Source organism: Saccopteryx bilineata, chromosome 4 (assembly GCF_036850765.1).
Source record: "Saccopteryx bilineata isolate mSacBil1 chromosome 4, mSacBil1_pri_phased_curated, whole genome shotgun sequence".
Classification (NCBI taxonomy): domain Eukaryota; kingdom Metazoa; phylum Chordata; class Mammalia; order Chiroptera; family Emballonuridae; genus Saccopteryx; species Saccopteryx bilineata.
The window spans coordinates 271,045,666-271,064,853 of NC_089493.1; the positions used below are offsets into that span (position 1 = coordinate 271,045,666).

At 47.3% G+C, this 19,188-nt stretch overlaps 1 protein-coding gene across 2 annotated transcripts in view; it reads left to right on the forward strand.

The window, feature by feature from the left end:
• The window catches only part of GALNT17 (polypeptide N-acetylgalactosaminyltransferase 17), a 466,786-nt gene that overhangs the window by 244,100 nt on the left and 203,498 nt on the right, over nt 1-19,188 (forward strand). Inside the window, exons 4-5 of one of the 2 annotated variants that reach the window (XM_066274629.1) lie at nt 4,823-4,997; nt 7,375-7,572. In XM_066274629.1, the coding sequence (XP_066130726.1) occupies nt 4,823-4,997; nt 7,375-7,572 (373 nt within the window). Of the gene's footprint in view, nt 1-4,822; nt 4,998-7,374; nt 7,573-9,810; nt 9,990-19,188 lie in introns of those variants that run through there. The other variant, XM_066274630.1, reaches the window with a different exon arrangement.

Here is a 19,188-nt window from a genome sequence, read left to right on the forward strand (position 1 = left end):
CCTGGGGTCTCCCTCTCTGTGCATCTTCACTGTGTCCTCCTGGGGTCTCCCCTCTCTGTGCATCTTCACTGTGTCCTCCTGGGGTCTCCCCTCTCTGTGCATCTTCACTGTGTCCTCCTGGGGTCTCCCTCTCTGTGCATCTTCACTGTGTCCTCCTGGGGTCTCCCCTCTCTGTGCATCTTCACTGTGTCCTCCTGGGGTCTCCCCTCTCTGTGCATTTCCCCAGGCAGCTCCGTGTGTGTCCAAAATCTCCTTTTTTTTAAAAAATTTTTTTTTATTTTTCAGTGACAGTTGACACACAATATTATATTAGTTTCAAGTGTGTCGCATAGTGGCTAGACATTTATATATATAATTTTTGAAGTGATCCTCTGGTAAGTCCAGTACCCACCTGGCACCATACATAGTTATTACAGTATTATTGACTATATTCCCTATGCTGTCCTTTGCATTCCCGAGACTGTTTTGTAACTACTAATTAGTACTTCTTAATGCCTTCACCTCTTTCAACTCCTTCCATCTGCCAACTTTCAGTTTGTTCTCTGTATCCACGAGTCTGTTTCTATTTTGTTTGTTCATTTTTCAGATTCCATATACATATAAGTAAAATCATATGGTGTTTGTCTTTATCTAACTTATTTCACTTAGCATAATAACTTCTAGGTCCATTCATGTTGTTGGAATGGAAATGGTAAGATTCAATTGTTTTTTATGGTTGAGTAATATCCCATTATATTATATATATGCATGGCATCGTTTTTATTCAATCGTCTATCAATGAACACATGGTTGCTTCTGTATATGAAATGTCCATGTTCGTCTTTTGTTATAGCCTTTGTTTTGTCTGGTGCAAGTATTGCTATTCTAGTTTCTTTTTTTAAAATATCATTTGTGTGAAATACCTTTTTCCATTCCTTTACTCCCAATCTGTATTTTTAGATCTGAAGCGGGTCTCCTGTAGGCAGCATATGTATGGGTTTTGTTTTCTTTTCCATTAAGTCACCCTGTATCTTTTGATTGGAGCATTGAATCTATTTACATGTAAAGTGATGATTGGTAGGTATGTGGTTATTGCCATTTTATTATTTATATCTTTTATTTTTTTCTTCTTCTTAAAGAAGCTCCTTTAACATTTCCTTTTTTTTTTTTTTTTTTAATTTTTCTGAAGCTGGAAATGGGGAGGCAGTCAGACTCCCGCATGCACCCGACCGGGATCTGCGCGGCATGCCCACCAGGGGGCAATGCTCTGCCCATCTGGGGCATTTCTCTGTTGCAACCAGAGCCATTCTAGTGCTTGAGGGAGAGGCCACAGAGCCATCCTTAGTGCCCGGGCCAACTTTGCTCCAGTGGAGCCTTGGCTGCAGGAGGGGAAGAGAGAAACAGAGAGGAAGGAGAGGGGGAGAGGTGGAGAAGCAGGTGGGTGCTTCTCCTGTGTGCCCTGGCCGGGAATCGAACACGGAACTCCTGCATTCCAGGCCGACGCTCTACCACTGAGCCAACTGGCCAGGGCCTAGCATTTCTTATAATACTGGTTGGTTGGCGATGAACGCCTTTAGTTTTTTCTTGTCTGGGAAGCTCTTTATCTGTCCTTCTATCCTAATGATAGCCTTGCTGGGTAATCTTGATTGTAGGTTCTTGTTTTTCATTACTTGAAATATTTCATGCCACTCCCTTCTGGCCTGCAAAGTTTCTATTGAGAAATCAGTTGAGAGTCTTACAGGGGCTCTCTGGTAGGTAACTTACTGTCTCTCTCTTGATGAATTTAAGATTCTCTCTTTATCTTCAACCTTTTCCATTTTAATTATGATGTGTCTTAGTGTGGGCCTCGTTGGGGTCATCTTGTTTGGACCTCTGTGCTTCCTGGATGTGTATGTCTTGTTTCCTTTGCTGGGCAAGGGAAGTTTTCCATAATTATTTCTTCAAATAGCTTCTCAAACCCTTGCTCTTTCTCTTCTCCTACTGGTACCCCTATGATGCAAATGTTGTTACTCTTAACGTTGTCCTGGAGACCCCCTAAACTATCCTCATTTTTTAATTTTTAAAACATTTCTTGCTGTTCCAATTGGGGATTTTTTTTAGCCACCTTTTTTTTTTTTTTTTTACAGAGACAGAGACAGAGAGAGAGAGGGATAGACAGGGACAGACAGGCAGGAACGGAGAGAGATGAGAAGCATCAATCATTAGTCCCCCATTGCGTGTTGTAACACCTTAATTGTTCATTGATTACTTTCTCATATGTGCCTTGACCACGGGCCTTCAGCAGACTAAGTAACCCCTTGCTCGAGCCAGCGACCTTGGGTTCAAGCTGGTAAGCTTTTTGCTCAAACCAGATGAGCTGGCGCTCAAGCGACCTCGGGGTCTCGAACCTGGGTCCTCTGCATCCCAGTCCGATGCTCTATTCACTGCGCCACTACCTGGTCAGGCACACCTTTTTTTTTAAATCACTGATTTGATCCTCTGCTTCATCCAACCTAATGTTTATTTCTTTTAGTGTGTTCTTTATTTCAGTTATTATATTATTCATTTCTGACTGGTTATTTTTTATGGTTTCTGTGTCTTCTTTTTTTTTAATGCTTGTTATCTGTTTCTTAAAGTTCTAAGATCTTTGAGCATCGAGTGTTTTAAACTTTGTATTTGGTAGAGGTTTGGGCTGGTTGGGGGTTGCGTGGGGCAGGAATCACCAGAGTGGGGTGACAGCAGTGTTAGCGATGTTAAGAGAGACTCAGATTTGGGCCCCGTCTGCTCCTGCTGGCTGTGTAGGGGGAGAGCCCAGCAAAGGAGCAAAGGCACCTGCCACCACTGGAGAGAGCTGCCTCTCCAACCCTTGCCGTGAAGCCAAACAATTCAGTTCTTCCCTGCATGTCCCTGGTGCTTTATGCTCTGCTGTCTCTTCACTGGAGCTTGGGGAGATTGTTTCTGAGTGAGTCCATATGATCGGGCCCTCTAAGTGAATGCCTGGGACTCCAGCAGCCCTTTGTCTCACGGGACAGAGTCCCCATTGATTTTCACAGCTAGCTATTGTTGGAACTCCTCTTCTCAGCTTTGGTGCTCCATGCTGGGGAGCCCCATGTGGGCCTGGGACCCCTCACTCTTTAGAGGGACCTCCACAGCTGAGATAGTCTTCCTGATTCTTAACTGCCACACGTGGGTGTGAGACCAGCCCGTTTCCTGTCTCTGCCCCTCCTACCAGTCTCAACATGGCTTCTTCTTCATGTCATTGGTTCGGGGAGTTCTGTTCAGCTAGTCTTCGGGTGGTTCTCAAGGGTAGTTGTTCTATAATTCAATTGTAATTTTGATATGGTTGTGGGAGGAGACAAGCACAGTGTTTATTTACTCTGACATCTGGACTCACTGTTGCCCCAAATTACCTAGTCTTATTAGGACTCCAGTCAGATTGGATTAGTGTCCACCCTAACCAACTCATTAATCGAATCACCTCTTTAAGAGCTCTACCTCCAAATATGGTCACATTCGGAGGTACTGGGGCTCTAACACATGAATTTAGGAAGCACATAATGCTGCCCATAACACTCCCATTCCCCAACCATCAAGCCTGTGGCTAACAGGAGCTCTTTCATGCCTCTGTACCTTTGGGGACTCTCTCACTCCCATCTATCTAAACACCCCATCTTCTGGATTTCTTTCTGGGTCACATGGCTGCACCATTCCCAGGGACAACAACCATGACCTAGCACGGTCAGCCTCTACGTGTGCTGCAAATATATGGCTTTAATTTGCAAAAAATTGCCCTGAATAACTAGAATCCAAAAGGTCTGCACAGTATCTATAAATACAACCTTTCCGGGTTTCATTAATGCACACTTGGAAGTGACAATGTTCTTCAAGTCTTGTCTGTGGACTGCTTGCCCGTGAGTCACCTGTGCTGCTCCTGGAACCCCTGAGTGTTGTGTCCTGTAGCATCAGACTGACTCTCCGAGGGCAGATCCTTGGAGCGTGCGTTTCTAAGCTTCCCCTTTCTCTCAGCCCCTCCTGGCCTCTCGCATCTGGTGATCCTTCGTACTTAAAGGTATCAACCTTCAAGTCTGTGGAGTTGTACACATTTCGCCTGTGTCTCTGCTCTTCCATTACTAGGTGTGTGGCCTTGGGTCAGGTTAGCGTCCTCGAGACTGTTTCTTAATTGGCAAAGTGGAATTAATCCAGGTAATTAATGGAATTAACCTAGCAACTTCCTCGGGTTGCTGTAAGGATTAAATTAGATCATGTATCAAAAGCGCTTCACACCCCCTGCTTGTTACAGGAGAAGTGTGCAGTCTCTGTTAACATTACTTCTCCCACGTGGTAGCATTTTCATTACTGGACAAAGATGTCTTTTACCTCCTAAGACCAAAGCACCAACCCCGTTAACATGGCGTCTGGTGCGTGGCTATGTGTCTGGACAGCCTAGGACACATAACTGTAAAACCCACTGTATGTGCTGATGGAAATGCCGTAGAGCAGTTGATAAACAGGATGGCGGGACAGTGGGAGGACAGGAGTGCTGGCTGTGGGGAGCACGATGGGCCACCAAGAAAAGAAACCTCCAAGGACATCTGCCAGCCTGCAGCAGTAGGGAACTTGAAGCCAGGCCTCCAGCCTATCCAGGTGTACACGGTGGTGTCTGGAAGAACATTGGTGTCCTGGGCTTCTGTGTCACAGATGTCTTCTGACTCACACTGACTGAGTTGCCCTTTCCACTAAAATTACTAACATGCAAACCTCCCCGCCCTCCCTGAACTTCCTGAAGATCTGTCGCCATCACAGTGGGTTGGACACACGTTGGAAATGACACGTTATGGACCTTCCTCTGTTTTGTCATTCGCAGAGGAGCTGAAGGCCCCTTTGGAGGAGTACGTCCACAAACGCTACCCGGGGCTGGTGAAGGTGGTACGCAACCAAAAAAGAGAGGGCCTGATCCGAGCGCGCATCGAGGGCTGGAAGGCGGCCACCGGCCAGGTCACTGGCTTTTTTGATGCCCACGTGGAGTTTACCGCTGGCTGGTAGGTCACAAGCCGAGGGGCACTTCAGGACCTGCAGTGTGGTCAGGAGGGATCAGAGTCTGGGAGGTGGGGGCAGTTTGCCTGTTCCTCTGGAGCCACTGGAAGAATGGGGGGGGGGATTGGAAAAGAAGATGAGACCCTAGTCTGGGATATGGCTAGGAAGCTGGGAGAAACTTGTCTGTTGTCTACTCAGTCCATCATGGTCACCGTCATGTGTCCCTCATGACTCCTCATTCTAGGGCAGATGCTGTGTCTCAGCTTGCACTGTTATCCTGCAGCGATAATCTCCAACCCCCTGACTGATAACAACATGGGTTTCTGTCCTGTCCGTGTGGCAGGTCGGCTGTGGGCTGTCTGTAGCTCTGTTCCACATGTCATCTGTGTTTCCTCCTGTCCAGGACTTACCATTTTTTTGTGGTTCAGACAAAGGAACCACAGCTGAACCTTGCACAAGGCTATGAAAGTTTCTGCTCTGTTGGGACATTGTCACTTCTGCTCACATCCCACTGGTCAGAGTAAGGCCTCTGTCCAAGCTGAACTCCGATTGGGGTTGAGGAAGAGAGTACACCCCTCGGCAGGGAGACACTGTAGCCCACACGGTAATAGGCAGGATGTCCCCTGAAAGGGGAGCGAATGGCAGGGAATGGCAGCGCGTTCTACCACAGACTGGAGATCAAACTCCTCACTTCAGAAGCACTATTTGAACAGGATCTTCTGTCCCCATGCTCAGTAACTTTGACCACACAGAGACGGACTGAGCTGGATGCTTCTAAATGCATGGGACCAGACCACCCGGGTGGGGGAAGGGTGGTGGGCAAACCAGCTGTGCCAGCCGCTGGCTGTGTGGCCTGGGACAAGCCACTTAACCTCCCTGGAACTCTGTTTCCTTATTTGTAAAACGGTGACCGCACTATCTATTTAACGGGATTGTTGTGAGATTTAAATGAGCCAGCACATGGGACATGTTTAGAATGGTGCCTAACTGGAAGAGAATAAGTAATCAATAAATATAAACTATTATTTTCTCAGTAGGAAAAATGTGTGTTCAAAGATTAGCAAAGGCAGTGGGTTAGTCAGAGTGACCTGAGTAAGGTGGAGAAGATGGTCTCAGAGTTGAGAGGGAAGAGAGAGTGTTCTTATGTGGCGGAAATTAAGGAAGGCTTCTTGGAAGAGGTGGCACATGATCTAATAAGCCTCAGTAGGTGGCCAGTAGTAAAAGGGCATTTCTGGGGGAGAGCAGCAGAAGTGAAGACTCGGAGGGGCCAAAGCACTGACACATGTTTCAAAGCCGTGGAAAGCCCGTCCCTTCGGCTTCGGCCTGGATGGTGTGTGCAGAAGGATTGGAGGCAGTAAATGGTCCAGCGTGTATTTTATTGCTCATTTTAAATAGAAAGATGAGGTGAGCCAACAGGTAATTCAATACCTGCAAATGAAAAGAGATGGGATGTAGGCCGAGCATTCTCATTATTCTTCCAAATAATGCAGAGGAATGGGACTTTCACTTGACTCTTTTCCAGAGCCTGTGCTCTAAGCTAAGTGAGAAGATTAATGTCCTGGCTTGAGAGCCATCTTCCCTTTCCTGAATGTGGGGAATGATCCCTTCCTACATCAGCTGTGGAGACGCGCGCTGGCAGGGAGTCTTACCATCTGCTTTTCCCTCGGCCAGCAGGGCTACACCTAGAACCCTGAGCCAGGTTCCTGCCTATCTTCCCGGGAAGCCCCGAGCAAACAGCAGGCTGGCTGGGAGGCAGGATTCTGCAGGCGTTTGCATTTAATTCATCCGGCAGCCATTGCTAACCGATTCAATTAGATCCCTTTTAAGAAATCAATTAAGTAATCAATTAAAACAACTGAAATAGTCACACACACAAAGAAGCTAGTGCAGTGCTTATTAAAACCAGGCCATCAAGGGCAGAAGTGACCTATTTGGGGAAAGGGAATTCAGCTTCCACATAAAATACAAGAGGCATCCACCGGGGCCCTGAGGGGAAACGGAAAAAAAAGCTGTGTACAGCTGTAATGTGATGCAAATCATAGAGTCAGACAGCCCTGCTCTGGGGGTGTGAAAGGCAGGCCAGGCACTTTCTCACCTCTCGCTCCAGGCCTGTCCTGCAGGCGTCAGCATGGTCGCATCCTCCGTGGGTGTGGACCTGAGCTACATCGCACAGCACGTGTTGAAAACTGCAACGATCCAGCCGGGGCAGGCCACCCAGGAGCCTCGGTTTCCATCTGCGTTCCAGCCTGCCAACCCCTTCCTTCAGCTCTGTTGCTTTTGTTCATTGCCTGTGGTTCTGGCGTGGGGGTGGGGGGTCCTGTGCCCATTGAGGCATGGGCTGCCTCAGGAAAGAGGTTTTATTTCCACTTCTCTGTGTTTCAGGGCCGAGCCGGTCCTGTCCCGCATCCAGGAGAACCGGAAGCGGGTGATCCTTCCGTCCATCGACAACATCAAACAGGACACCTTCGAGGTGCAGCGGTACGAGAACTCGGCGCACGGGTACAGCTGGGAGCTGTGGTGCATGTACATCAGCCCCCCCAAAGACTGGTGGGACGCCGGAGATCCTTCTCTCCCCATCAGGTCTGTGGCAGGCAAGCTCTGGGGGCCAGTGGAGGCCCACATCCCAGAAGTCAGAGGAGCCGAGGGAGGGAGGCTGGGAGGAAGTCCTGTGGAAGGAGCAGCGGTATCTCATTGGCTGATTTAGGTTTGGATGTCTGACCCTCACAGCCTGTTGCTCCTTCAGCTGCAGTTTTCGAGGGCCGCTTATCAAACAGAAATACTGAACGATTGAATTGATAGTGATGCTTCCTCCTTGACCAGGGGAAGATTGACCCCTGGCCTTGATAAATCAGGGAATGAGAGTGTGACGGAGGTGTCAGCAGCAGAGGGAAAGAGGTGACGACAGTGCAGTGCTGCGGGATGCCCAGAAACACGGCTGTCCCCACGTATGTCAGGCACGAAAGGGAAATTTTAGCTTGTATTTTATGAGTTATGGTAACATTAACGATGATGAATATGCATTTCAAACGGATGGAAGAAAATAGAGTTGTGATCATGAGTCATTAATTTGCATGCGTTCTCTGATGCACAAAATAGAATCACATACCAATGGTCTCTTTTTAATGTGTCATCACTTACAAAAAGCTTAATTTGTTAATAGTTGATGGAGATATTTAATTGTAGGAAGGAATATTTATGGCCCTTCCGATGTTAATGAGCAGACATAATACGATTCGTAAACATTAGGACATGGTGGTTTCCCCTCCTTCCTATGGTCCCAATATTTTACTAGTAATGATTTTATTCTGATAAAGCATAGAGTGAGAACTCTTTTTCAATCCAAATGGCATTAACTTGGACTAGTCTTTACCTACAGAGCCTTCTCAGTAGACAACATCATCATGTAGGAGATTTTGTATGAAGGGAATTTATACTGCTCACAAAAATTAGGGGATATTTTGAAATGAATAGGAAGCGATAAAATATTCCCCTAATTTTTATGAGCAGAATACTTCCTTTCTGTTTACTTTTTCCCTCCTTCCTCCTGTATATCTTCTGCTTGCTAAACAGCTATTTCCTAAGGCTGTCTGTTTTCCTCTGTTCTTCTTTTTCTACCCAGAGCTTCAATTGCAGAGAATGGGCAGGTGCCACTAAAGGGGGCAGGGCCGAGTGTAAGGCATGCGGATGGGGACTGAAGAACACATGTCCCCAAGGAGATAGCTGCTGCCCGTCCACGCAATGGTGCTGGGGGACAGAGGGCCAGTGTCGTCAAGTCCCCAGACTTTTAAGAAATGACACAAATACAGGTCATTTCATAAACTTTCCTGAATTCTAAATGTTGGCAATAAATCCCTCTTCTTCGAACGACATGTTTCTAGGCTACATTTGACCACTCGGGTCCCCAGAATTTTGTCTTTGGTCTGTACATGGTACCATCTCCCTTGGGGACTTCTGTCTGTCTCACGTCAGCCTTACTCCATGCTTCTCACACTGGGGCTTGGGCACTGTGGTATGTGGCATTATTGTGGGGCTGAGAGGGATTTGGGGAAAATGAGACTCAGAGCCATAGGAGAAACAATGGCTGGACCTCCTGGAGCTTGGGTAAAGGCCTGAGCCCCCCACCCCCACCCCTCCTGCCTCCATTGCATGTTAGAGCCCTCTGTCTGTGGCAGAGATTGTTCAGTAGAAAACTTTGAGAAGCATTGACCCAGCAGTCACTTCAGTGCAGAGAAGGCTCTCAAATCTATGACTCCAAAATGGCATCATCTCCAGTGTCACATCAAAATGCTACCATTAGACCAGTTGAGCTTAAATTTTTATGAGTCAAGGACCTCTCTGATAATCTAATGAAAGCCAGAGATGATATTACTGATGAACATATATAAGCAGACAAAATTTTGCAAATGATTGTATGACATCGTTAGGTGCCTGGATGCCAACCTCCCAATGATCCACAGGGCTTATATACAGAATGACTGCCAGACATTTCTACTTTGCCAGCTGGAGAGCCTTTCTTCACCATATTTTGTCACTCACCAGTCTCCATGCTTTATGAAGCCAGGAGTGCGGTTATTTCTGTTGCCTCCCAGTACCTAATGAGTTCTTGGCACTGGGCAGGCATTCCAAAATCAGGGATTGAATGAGTGAATGGATGAGTGACCTGTGAGGTTGAGAATAGAGGTCATGGTGAGTGAACTGTGAGAAAGAGGATAAGATTGTCCAGAGGTACATTAGAGGAGGAGAGAGAAAAACCCAATATTCTGGGAATAAGGAAGCCTTTACAAAGGAGACCGACAAATTATGAATGCTCAGAGATGTATGAGGACAACAGGGCAGACATGTCACCAAGATTCAATAACAGGAAGACTACAAACATCCTGTGGTGTAAGGGATTAGCTCGCCCCAACCTCAGTGAAATGGTCTCGCTGAAGTGTGTGGGTCTGAAGCTAGGTGGCTGGTGGGGGGAGAAATGAACTGAACATGAAGAAATGAGGCAGGTGAGTGTGGGTTTTACTTTTGAGATGTTTGGGGGAGACTTGGAGAGGGAGAGGGGCAGAGATTGTGGATCGGGTGACCGGCCAGAGGGGGCATGTGTTTTCAGAATGGGAGACACTGAGCAAGCCCTACTAGCACAACTGAGCCCGTGGAACTCAGGGTTTATGTATATAAAATGCCAGGTGCTTTGCTTTCCTCTTGTTGCATTTAACTTGTGAAGTGTGATGAGTCCTTTCCTTCCCCTCTGAAAATGCCAGCAGATCCTGTGATGTTTCGCATTACTGTTGGGTAATGAAAGTCCTAGGGTCCCTCTAAGTCACAAATCAGCCTCAATCTATTGCTGAAATTGTCCTCCTCTCCCTCAGCTGTGGTCTACTAGTCTCTGACCCTTTGCAGTGCGGGAGGGGCTGGAGCCCTTATTCTTTTTCTGTCTCACTCACCTTTCTCTCAGGAGGTACAGTGTCTGACACCCCATCCCCCCCCCCACCCCCCCTCGGGGCCAAGCAGGGGTGGGCAGGGCAGGGAAAGGGAGGTGGGAGGATTCTTGTTTGATTGACACTGACTTAGGAGGGTTTTGTGCTCTCCGGGGCAGCAGGTGGGGAAAGCTGGTTTCCCCGGGGGCACAGAAGGTTGTTTTGGTGGCTCTGTGTGGGCTGCGGGGGGGGGGGGGGGGGTTGAGACCTCCATGCCTGCTCATGCCAGCAGGGACTCTCCCTCCGCTGGCCTCGCCGATGTCCCCTCCACCTCTGCCTTTGTGTACATGCACCCTCTTGCTGCTAGGATCTCTGCACTCCACAAGCCACTCGGCCTTTTTTTTTTCCTAATTCATTTACACATATTTAAAACATTTTTTTCAACACTATTGAGGTATGGTTGACGAATTAAAATCGTATATATTGAAGGTATACAACGTGAAGTTTTGGTATGCATACACACTATGAAATGATTATCATAATCAAGTTAATTAACACATCCATCACCTCACAGTTAACCTTTTTTATGCTGACCATACTTACAGTTTACTCTTTTAGCAAATTTCAGGTGTACAGTGCGTTATTATTAACTAGAGTCACCATGCTGTATTTTCAGTCTCCAGAGCTTATACTCACCTTATAAGTTGAAGTTTGTGCGACCAGCATCACCCCTTTGCCCCCCCCCCTTAAGCCCCTGGCAACCCCTACTCTGCTCTTCTGTGAGTTCAACATTTGTAGATTCCACTTATATAAGTTAGATTGTGCAGTATGTGTCTTTCTGTGTCTGGCTTATTTCACTCAGCATAATGTTCTCCAAGTCTATCCATATTGTCGTAAATGGCAGCGTTTCCTTCTTCTTAAGGGCTGAGTAGTATTCCAGTGTGTACCTAAAGCACGGTTTGTTATTCATTCTTCCATTGACAGACACTTTGGGTGTTTTATATATTTGTACGCCACCATCTTGAACATCCTTTTTTTGTTTTGTTTTGTTGATAATTTTAGAAAAATGTGGTAAAATAAACATAACAAATTTTATCATTCTAAACCATTTTAAAATGTAAAATTCAGTGGCATTAAGTATGTTTGTAGTGCTGTGCAATCATCACCACTGTCGAGTTCCAGAATTTTCCATCACCGCGGAGGGCCCGTACCCATTAAGCCGTCATTCTCTATTCCTTCCTCCCTCCCTCCAGCCCCTGACAGGCACCAGTCTGCTTTCTGTCTGTATGGTTTATCTATGCTGGGCAATTCATACAAGTGGAGATATACAATTATGGGGGGTTTTGTGTCTTGCTTTTTTTACTGCATAAAGTTTATGAGGTTTATCCATGTTCACACATGTAGTATTTATTAGTATTTCATTCCTTTTTGTAAGTGGGATTTTATAGTGACTACTTAGAGAGGCCACAGGTCAGCATCCCTTCTGGGTTCCATACCTGATGTCCATGATTTATACATCTTTGCTCTTCATGGACGGGAAGAGGTGACTTCCACACCCAGGGCTCTCCCTGCTCCACAGGCCACTTTCCCTTTGCTGAGATGACTCAGGCACCAGGGAGGGAGTTTCTCCACTGCCAGGACCACTGGACACCAGGCTTAGGATTAGATGGTAGGACTGCCTCCTCTTTGGGGGTATCAGGGTACAGATCACTCTAGGGAAACTTCAGACACGCTCCTCTCTCACACTTCACTCAGCCATCCTCATTAGTCAGCTAACCGTTGTTTGGTTATCTGCTTTGAACTTTTTTTGCACAATCTCTTTGAATATAGCACCTCTTGCCTGAACGTCCTCAGCCCAGATGAGAACACGCAATTAACACAGTACCTATAGCAGAGGGCCTGTAACAAGGAGAGGGAAGGTCTGAGGCCATGGAGGGGGCTGATGGGAAAAGAAGGAAGGGCCCCGAAGAGGGAGGAGTGGGTGGGGTCAGGAACGTGAACAGCGGTTCGGTCTTGAAGAACAGAGAGAGAGCTCCTGCTGTATGGCCCACATTCTCCTGTGAATTAGGAGGAGAAAGGAGAAAACCACTGCTAAGAGTGAGGGGTAGGCCTTGGCTAGGGGCCACGGAACAGTGAGTGATAGCTAGAATAATTGGCGAGAGGAATGAGAATGGATGAGCCGGCCAAGAACACAAAACCTAATTGATGGCTGTTACGAGGGCCCAGGAATATAAATGCAATAAATCCCCTCCACAAGGATTTCTTGACAACAACTACTCTGAATTCAGTTGTGCTTTGATACAAATTTGAACTTATTATTCATAAATTATTTATGTATAGAGAGGGGTGGGCAAAAGTAGGTTACTAATAATAAATAACGCGATAATTAAATAAATAAATGATACAAGAATAAACTGTTTTGCCTGCTCACAACTGTAAACCTACTTTTGCCCGTCCCTGTATGTGAAAAATAGCGGCTAAGATAAGCGTGAGCGGGATACTATATTTAGCCTAAAGGCACCTTGGTTGGGCACACCACGATTGATGGAAGCCCGGCTCAGCTCAGCAGGCTCCGGAGGGCTGCGGCTCACAGCGTGGTACTCACTGATCTTTACTGTGCTTTCCAGCTGTAAAATCCTGTGACTTTCACCACGGGAGGGAAGGGCCGATGGTGTCATCCGAGATGGGACACTTCACAACACATGGCTCTTGGTGCTCTGGCTGGAAGCTGAGTCAGGCGTCTCCTGTGAGGTGGCAGTGGTGTCTGCCTGCTCTGTGTTAGGTGGCCCTGCAATTAGTGACATTACTCATTAATAACCAATTTAAGCTGATGGCTCACAATTAGCAATCCATAATTCAACATATAATTTGATAATAAATTATAAGGTACAGAAGCCATTAGAGCCTGTTAGAACATCTCAGCTGAAAAGGCAGCCTTGGATATGCCTGGTTGCTGGGCCCTCAGATTCTGTGCACAGGTGTGTGTATAAGAGGAGCAGGTTATTTTTACCTCCGAGGAGGACTGTGACTAGCTTACACAGAGGAAATTAACCGAAGCTTCAGATTTTCTTAGACTTTGTAACAGAGACAGCTTTCCTGTGCATTATTAGCACATATATTTCAGGAGCCAATTATATACTCAGCCTGTGGCAAAACTTCCAGGGAGACAGTATTAGTAAATTACATGTTCCTCCAGAAGGAGTTCAGAGGCTGGGTGGAGGCACAGGGCCACGTGCACCTAAGTCTCACACACACTGCAGCTCAGGTGAGAGTGGATTCGTAGGGAAGAGGGTACGTCGAAATGCAATGGGAGAGAAGAGCTCATAAAAACCAGAACTAACACTGGAGTCTTCCGTGTGCCAGCATTGTTCTTATGCTTTACAACAATCCAAATCCGTTGACACCTCCTCCTGGCCCTATGAAATAAGTATCATTATCCTCATTTCACAGGCAGGCTGCTGAGGCACCAGGGTAAGTACTTGATCCAAGTCCATACGCTGGCCGAGTGAGTGGTGAAGCCGGGGTTCGGGTCTAGTCGGTCCAGAGTCTGTGCTCTTACCCTCGGTGCTGTCTCCCCTGGAAAAGGGTGACTTGCGGGGTTGTGAGCTGAAGGGGATTGGCACTGACCGACAGGGAATGTGGTAGGTAGCACAAGTAGAGGTGTAGTAGTAAAACCAAGGATGTGTGGGGTCCCCAAGATCATCCTTGGGTTTGGTGATTTAATAGAAGACCTCAAAAAACTCAGGAAATCTATTATGCTCGTGGTTATCACTTATTACAGCGAAGGGATAGAGATTAGATTCATCAAGGGAAGAAGATGCATAGGAAAGAGTCCAGGTGCAACTGGGCATGAGCTTGTAGTTGTTCTTCCCACGTAGAGTTGCGTGGACCATGCTTCGTTCTCTCGGCAATGATATGAACAACACGTGTGAGGTGTTGCCAGCCAGGGGAGCTCTCCTGAGCCTTGGTGTCTAGGGCTTTGACTGGGGATCAGTCATCTAGGAATCGAGACCCATATAACTAACCTTGGCTACTCAGTCTCCAGCACCAACACCACCCCAGAGGTAGGACTAATAGAGCATAGCCGAGGGCCTTGGAGACACTCTGACCAGGCGGGATATCCCAAGGGCTGTGTCAAGAGCCAGTTCTTTCTCTGCAATGTGCAGGATTTGGGCAACCCAAGTCCACTGAGTTAACCCTTTACTGCACAGTGAGGATGGGGTGTTTTGGGTCCGGTGAGGACACTGAAGATAGAGAATATACATTTAAAAATAGAGGGGGAAAAATTATAGGAAAGCGGAAGACTGAGTAGATGGGAATAGGAGGTCATTTCAGAGAGCGCTAAGAGCCGAAAAGAGGAGTGCGGACTCTATTCCGTGGGCCAGCAAGGTAGACCGAAGTGGATGAAAGGCTCATTGGGAGACACACAGAGCTGAGCAGCAGTTGGCGAGGGCTAGGGGAAGGGGGGGGGGGGAGAAGAGTGCCTGCTGATGGGTATGAGGCTTTTTCGGGAGAGTGATGAAAATGTTCTAAAATTGATTTTGGTGACGATTGCACAACTCTGAACATAGTAAAAACTATTGAATTGTATACTTTAAATAGATGAAATGGAATGGGATGTGAATTCTGTCTTCGGAGCTGATGGCCATCAGCAGCAGATGGCAGGTGGCCAGTCCTGCAACACGACGAAGACAGTGTAATTCTTGGCTCAGAGTCTTGTGCGGTCCCCCTTTCGTGGGAAGTTACAGGGCGGCACAGAGTACAACAGGCAGTTGAACTGGGGTCAGATGTCCGAGCAGCAGAATTTGTCATGGTAGAGTCACAAGCAGGGACTGAGAAACCAAGGAGCAACCTGCACGGAAACCAAGCATTGCACAGAGCTGGACCAACCCTGTTGGTCCTGTTGATGAACAGTCAATATGAGGCTGGCCAATTGGAGCATGTTTGTGGGTAAGGACAAGCTGAAGTTAGTGGTTAGTTACTTCACCGCAGTGGTTAGTGCCTCGTTTTGGGTCTTGTAAGGGAGAGTCTGGAGAAAGGACTCTAGCTCAGGGGCCAGGTGAAGCCTGTCACAATTCAGGAAGAGAAAAACCATAGTGGAAAACCTAGACATTCTCTGCCTTCTTTTCCTGCCTTCCAGGAATGATGTGTTCAAGTTTGCCACCCACAGGGTCCCTGTCATTAGGCAGGTCACTTGCCATCTGTGTAAATGAGCTTTTAATTTTCTTATCCATAAAACCTACTGGGCGTTTAAAAGATGTATGCATTGTTCCAGTAGCGGAAAATTTCCATAACAAAGCTTTTGGTCCCTCAGATGAAAAGCAAGCACTAATTGTAGAGTCTCTGAAGTTATGGGCATGAGGTGTGGGAGAAAATCAAAAGGTTTAGTAATAGAGTTCTCCTACAGAAGGAAAAATAAAAGTATAAATTAAAAAAAAAAAACCTCCATAAAACTCTACTTGCTTTCTTCAGGGGAAAATCCTGGAACCCAGGTAATAGAAGGCCACACTGCGGGTCACCTGTCACTCTGGGGGAGGCACCATTATAAAATCAGGTCGGGAACAGGGGTTGGCTCTGTGGTTCTTCCTCTGATCCCTTCCTTGCTTCAAGAGCATGTATCGGTCCCTGTTGTTTGAATCTCTGCTCTAAGCAGAATGGAGGATACTCCCTTTGTGTTGCAGTCCTCTTCCAGCTTGTCCCATGTTTACACACGTTTTAGACCCTGCACTAGGACTCAGTGAAGGAAAATGCCAGCTGGAGAGGCAGGCAATGAGAGGCAGCCCTTCTGTAAGATTGCCGAATGGGAGGCACCGCTATTTCTTCAATACAATTGCTGCTCGGTCAGTCAGTGGGAAAGAATGCCCTAGTAACATTCACAGTTGTCAGGACCATGAAGGAGCATCGTCCTCAACTTTGTCGCCTCCTGGGAAAGCAGCAGGTACGGCTCACATAGAGACACAGGACATCCAGGTCCCACTGTCTGTTCTGCATAGCCATCAGTAGCTCACTGCTGCCTTCTCCTGGTGCTCAAAGAGTACCTGACTCCACAGCTGGGAGCGCGTGGTTCTCAGATGACCCCAAGTGTCGGCTCCATGATGGAATAGAAACAACACTCCACTCCTAGGATTCCAAGACTTGTTTTCTAGGCTAGAAGTGACCACTGGCTTTGAGCCCCAATTGACTTCTCTGTGAAACAACTAGATGTGGTACAGACCCATTGTATGAGACCTCAGACAAGTTACTTAACCTCTCTGTGCCTCAGAGTCTTCACCTCTGAGTGAGGATGTTAATCTATTTTACAGGGTTATTGTGAAGAATGAATGAGATAATACATGAAAAATGTTTAAAAACACTAGTTATTGTGATTGTTGTCGCTGTTGTTACTTTTGCCCTCTGTCTCCTACAAAGGAAAGTCTTCCTCTTCCCTATGAGAATCTGGTCCATTCATACAACCAGATGATTATGACTAACAAGTCAATCATTGGATTATCCCTGACTCTGTACCCTAATCACGGAGCAGCACCGTGGGTGGTAGTGGAGGAGAGGAGAGGCATTTTTAATGCCAGGGAATTTGCACAGGAAAATAAGGCGTCCATGTGCTGCAGCCAGTCTTTTCAGGGAGGCTGTTCATGCTAAAGCAGAAGTGTGGTGACAAAACTGAACACTGCTTTTGGATGAAATGACTGGTATTTCTTGACATCACCCATGTACCTCAGTGCCAGCCTGGGTAGATGGGTTTTCCTCTTCGCATGACACATTGACGTCGCTGCTGCTAAAAAGCCTTTCCTTGGGAAGCCAAGTCCCCCAGCAGTGCCCTGGAGCTAGAGCAAGGCTTGCAGGGTAACCGTTCCGGCGATGACAAGCAGAGACCTGTCTCCATCCACCGACACACGTTGTGACATCTCGCTGCAGCAAGTGGGTTAATCTGAATGATGTTGGAAAGGTTTCCCTCCTCGCCTACAAAGAGGTTCAGTGTGCTGGGCTCCCGAAGAGCAGATAAGTTTCGTTTTAAATTTAAGAAATAAAAAAAAAAAAAAAAAAAAAAAGGAAGACACTTTACCTCTAAGTTAAATGCCCAGTTCTGGGTTAGTGCTGGGTATAAACAGGGCAGCAGCAGTCCTGTTAATTTTAGCGCATTGATCTGGCAGGAGGATGGAGCCTCAGATTCACTTAGGCTGGAGCTGGATGGGTGGGCTGGGCAAGGGTAGGCTCCAGCTATTCTTTTGGTAGCTTTAACCCCCCTCCCTTTTCTAGATGATTCCAGAATGTGCCATCTATCTTCTGGGTCCTTTCATATTCCTTCCTTCTCCTGTTCTCTTCCACTCCACCCTCTAAGCCTCAGAAGTAACTACAGAAGACCCTGGGGTTGTGTTCGGAGCAGAAAGTGCCCTGTCTTCATTTCTTCCCCGGGGCCCCACATATTCCTCTGCGCTGCCATTTAGAACTGTTTTCCCATCTCTTGGTCCTCCCTGCATTGTTCCCCCTCGGCATGCTTTGGCGGAGATGACTAAGATGCAGGCTGTAACTTGTTCCCAAAACCAGGTGGCCTTCTCCTCTCTCTCAGCTCTTGGTAGGCCTGCCAGCTTCATCCTCCGGGACGGATGCTCCTTATCAGGCCACCCAGGTGGATGGCACTCGCTGCCCCGGAGGCTGCCTTTGGAGCCCAGCCTCTCTCTCTCTCTCTCTTCCCTCCTCTCTTTTATGGAAAAACAGGACCATGTGACTGTTTCATTTCTCTTTAATGGCAGAGAGGGCAAGTAGAATTTCCTTTCAGCGCTCGGGAAGTTCATCCGAAACTCGGATAGCAGAGCCTGTAGTGACCTTTGCCAACGGGCCAGCTGCCGGCGTCCAGCGGGCACCAGCGGCCAGCTGCCGGACCTTGCTGGACACCGAGGCATCTTTAGTCTGTTGACCCAGCACTTGTTTTGAATGCAGCAAAGTTTTACCCAGATTCTCCCGAAGTGGGGACATTGGGGCCGACACTTGGCGATACCTCGCTGAAGTTTTAGGTCACGCAGTCTTCTGTCTTTTTTGCTCTCCGTGTGGCTCTAAAAATAGCTTCTGCAGCCAGGCACACAAAAAGCCAGGGGCAGTGGGCTTCACTTTCCCTGAGAAATCCGGGCCCCGGGGTCCTTAAACTGTTCCGGTAGCAGGACTTCCTCGCAGCAGCGGAGAGGCTGTGACGAGCGGGCTTTACTGTCGTGCACAAGCTCACTCCCAGCAGTGTCACCGGAGCAGAGGCCCCGCGGGAGGCCCTTCGTCCACCTGGGAGGGAGCCCACGTTAGTATTATGGTCTGACTTCTGTGTGTGAAGTTCAGTGGACCCCCGGGATCTTAAGAAGTTTAACTTAAAGGCAAAAAGAGAGAAATGTTCCTTGAGTGTGGTTTTTTTTATTTTTTATTCTATTAACACTGTATTTCTGACTGCGGTGTCTGCGGTGCCTGCGGTTGGTTTCATAGACACAGCCCGCTGGGGGTGAGCCATCCCTGCAGCCCTGTGTCGCAGCCACACCTGAGGTGGCAGTTGGAGGAAGGGCTCTGAGATGACTCTGGGCAAGTCGCAGCTTTTCACGTTAGCGTCGACTTGATCTCCAATCTTAATTCAGCTCAGTCTAGTTTATGCATCTACGTGTGCATATATGCGTGTACATATGTATTCATGCATCCACGCATGCATGTATGTACATAGGTATGTATGTATCTTTTGCCACCGCTCAGTAAATTTTTGTAGCAAGTTTGCTTGCTTACACTAAAAATCAAACTAACAGTAACTCTTAATCCAGAAGTT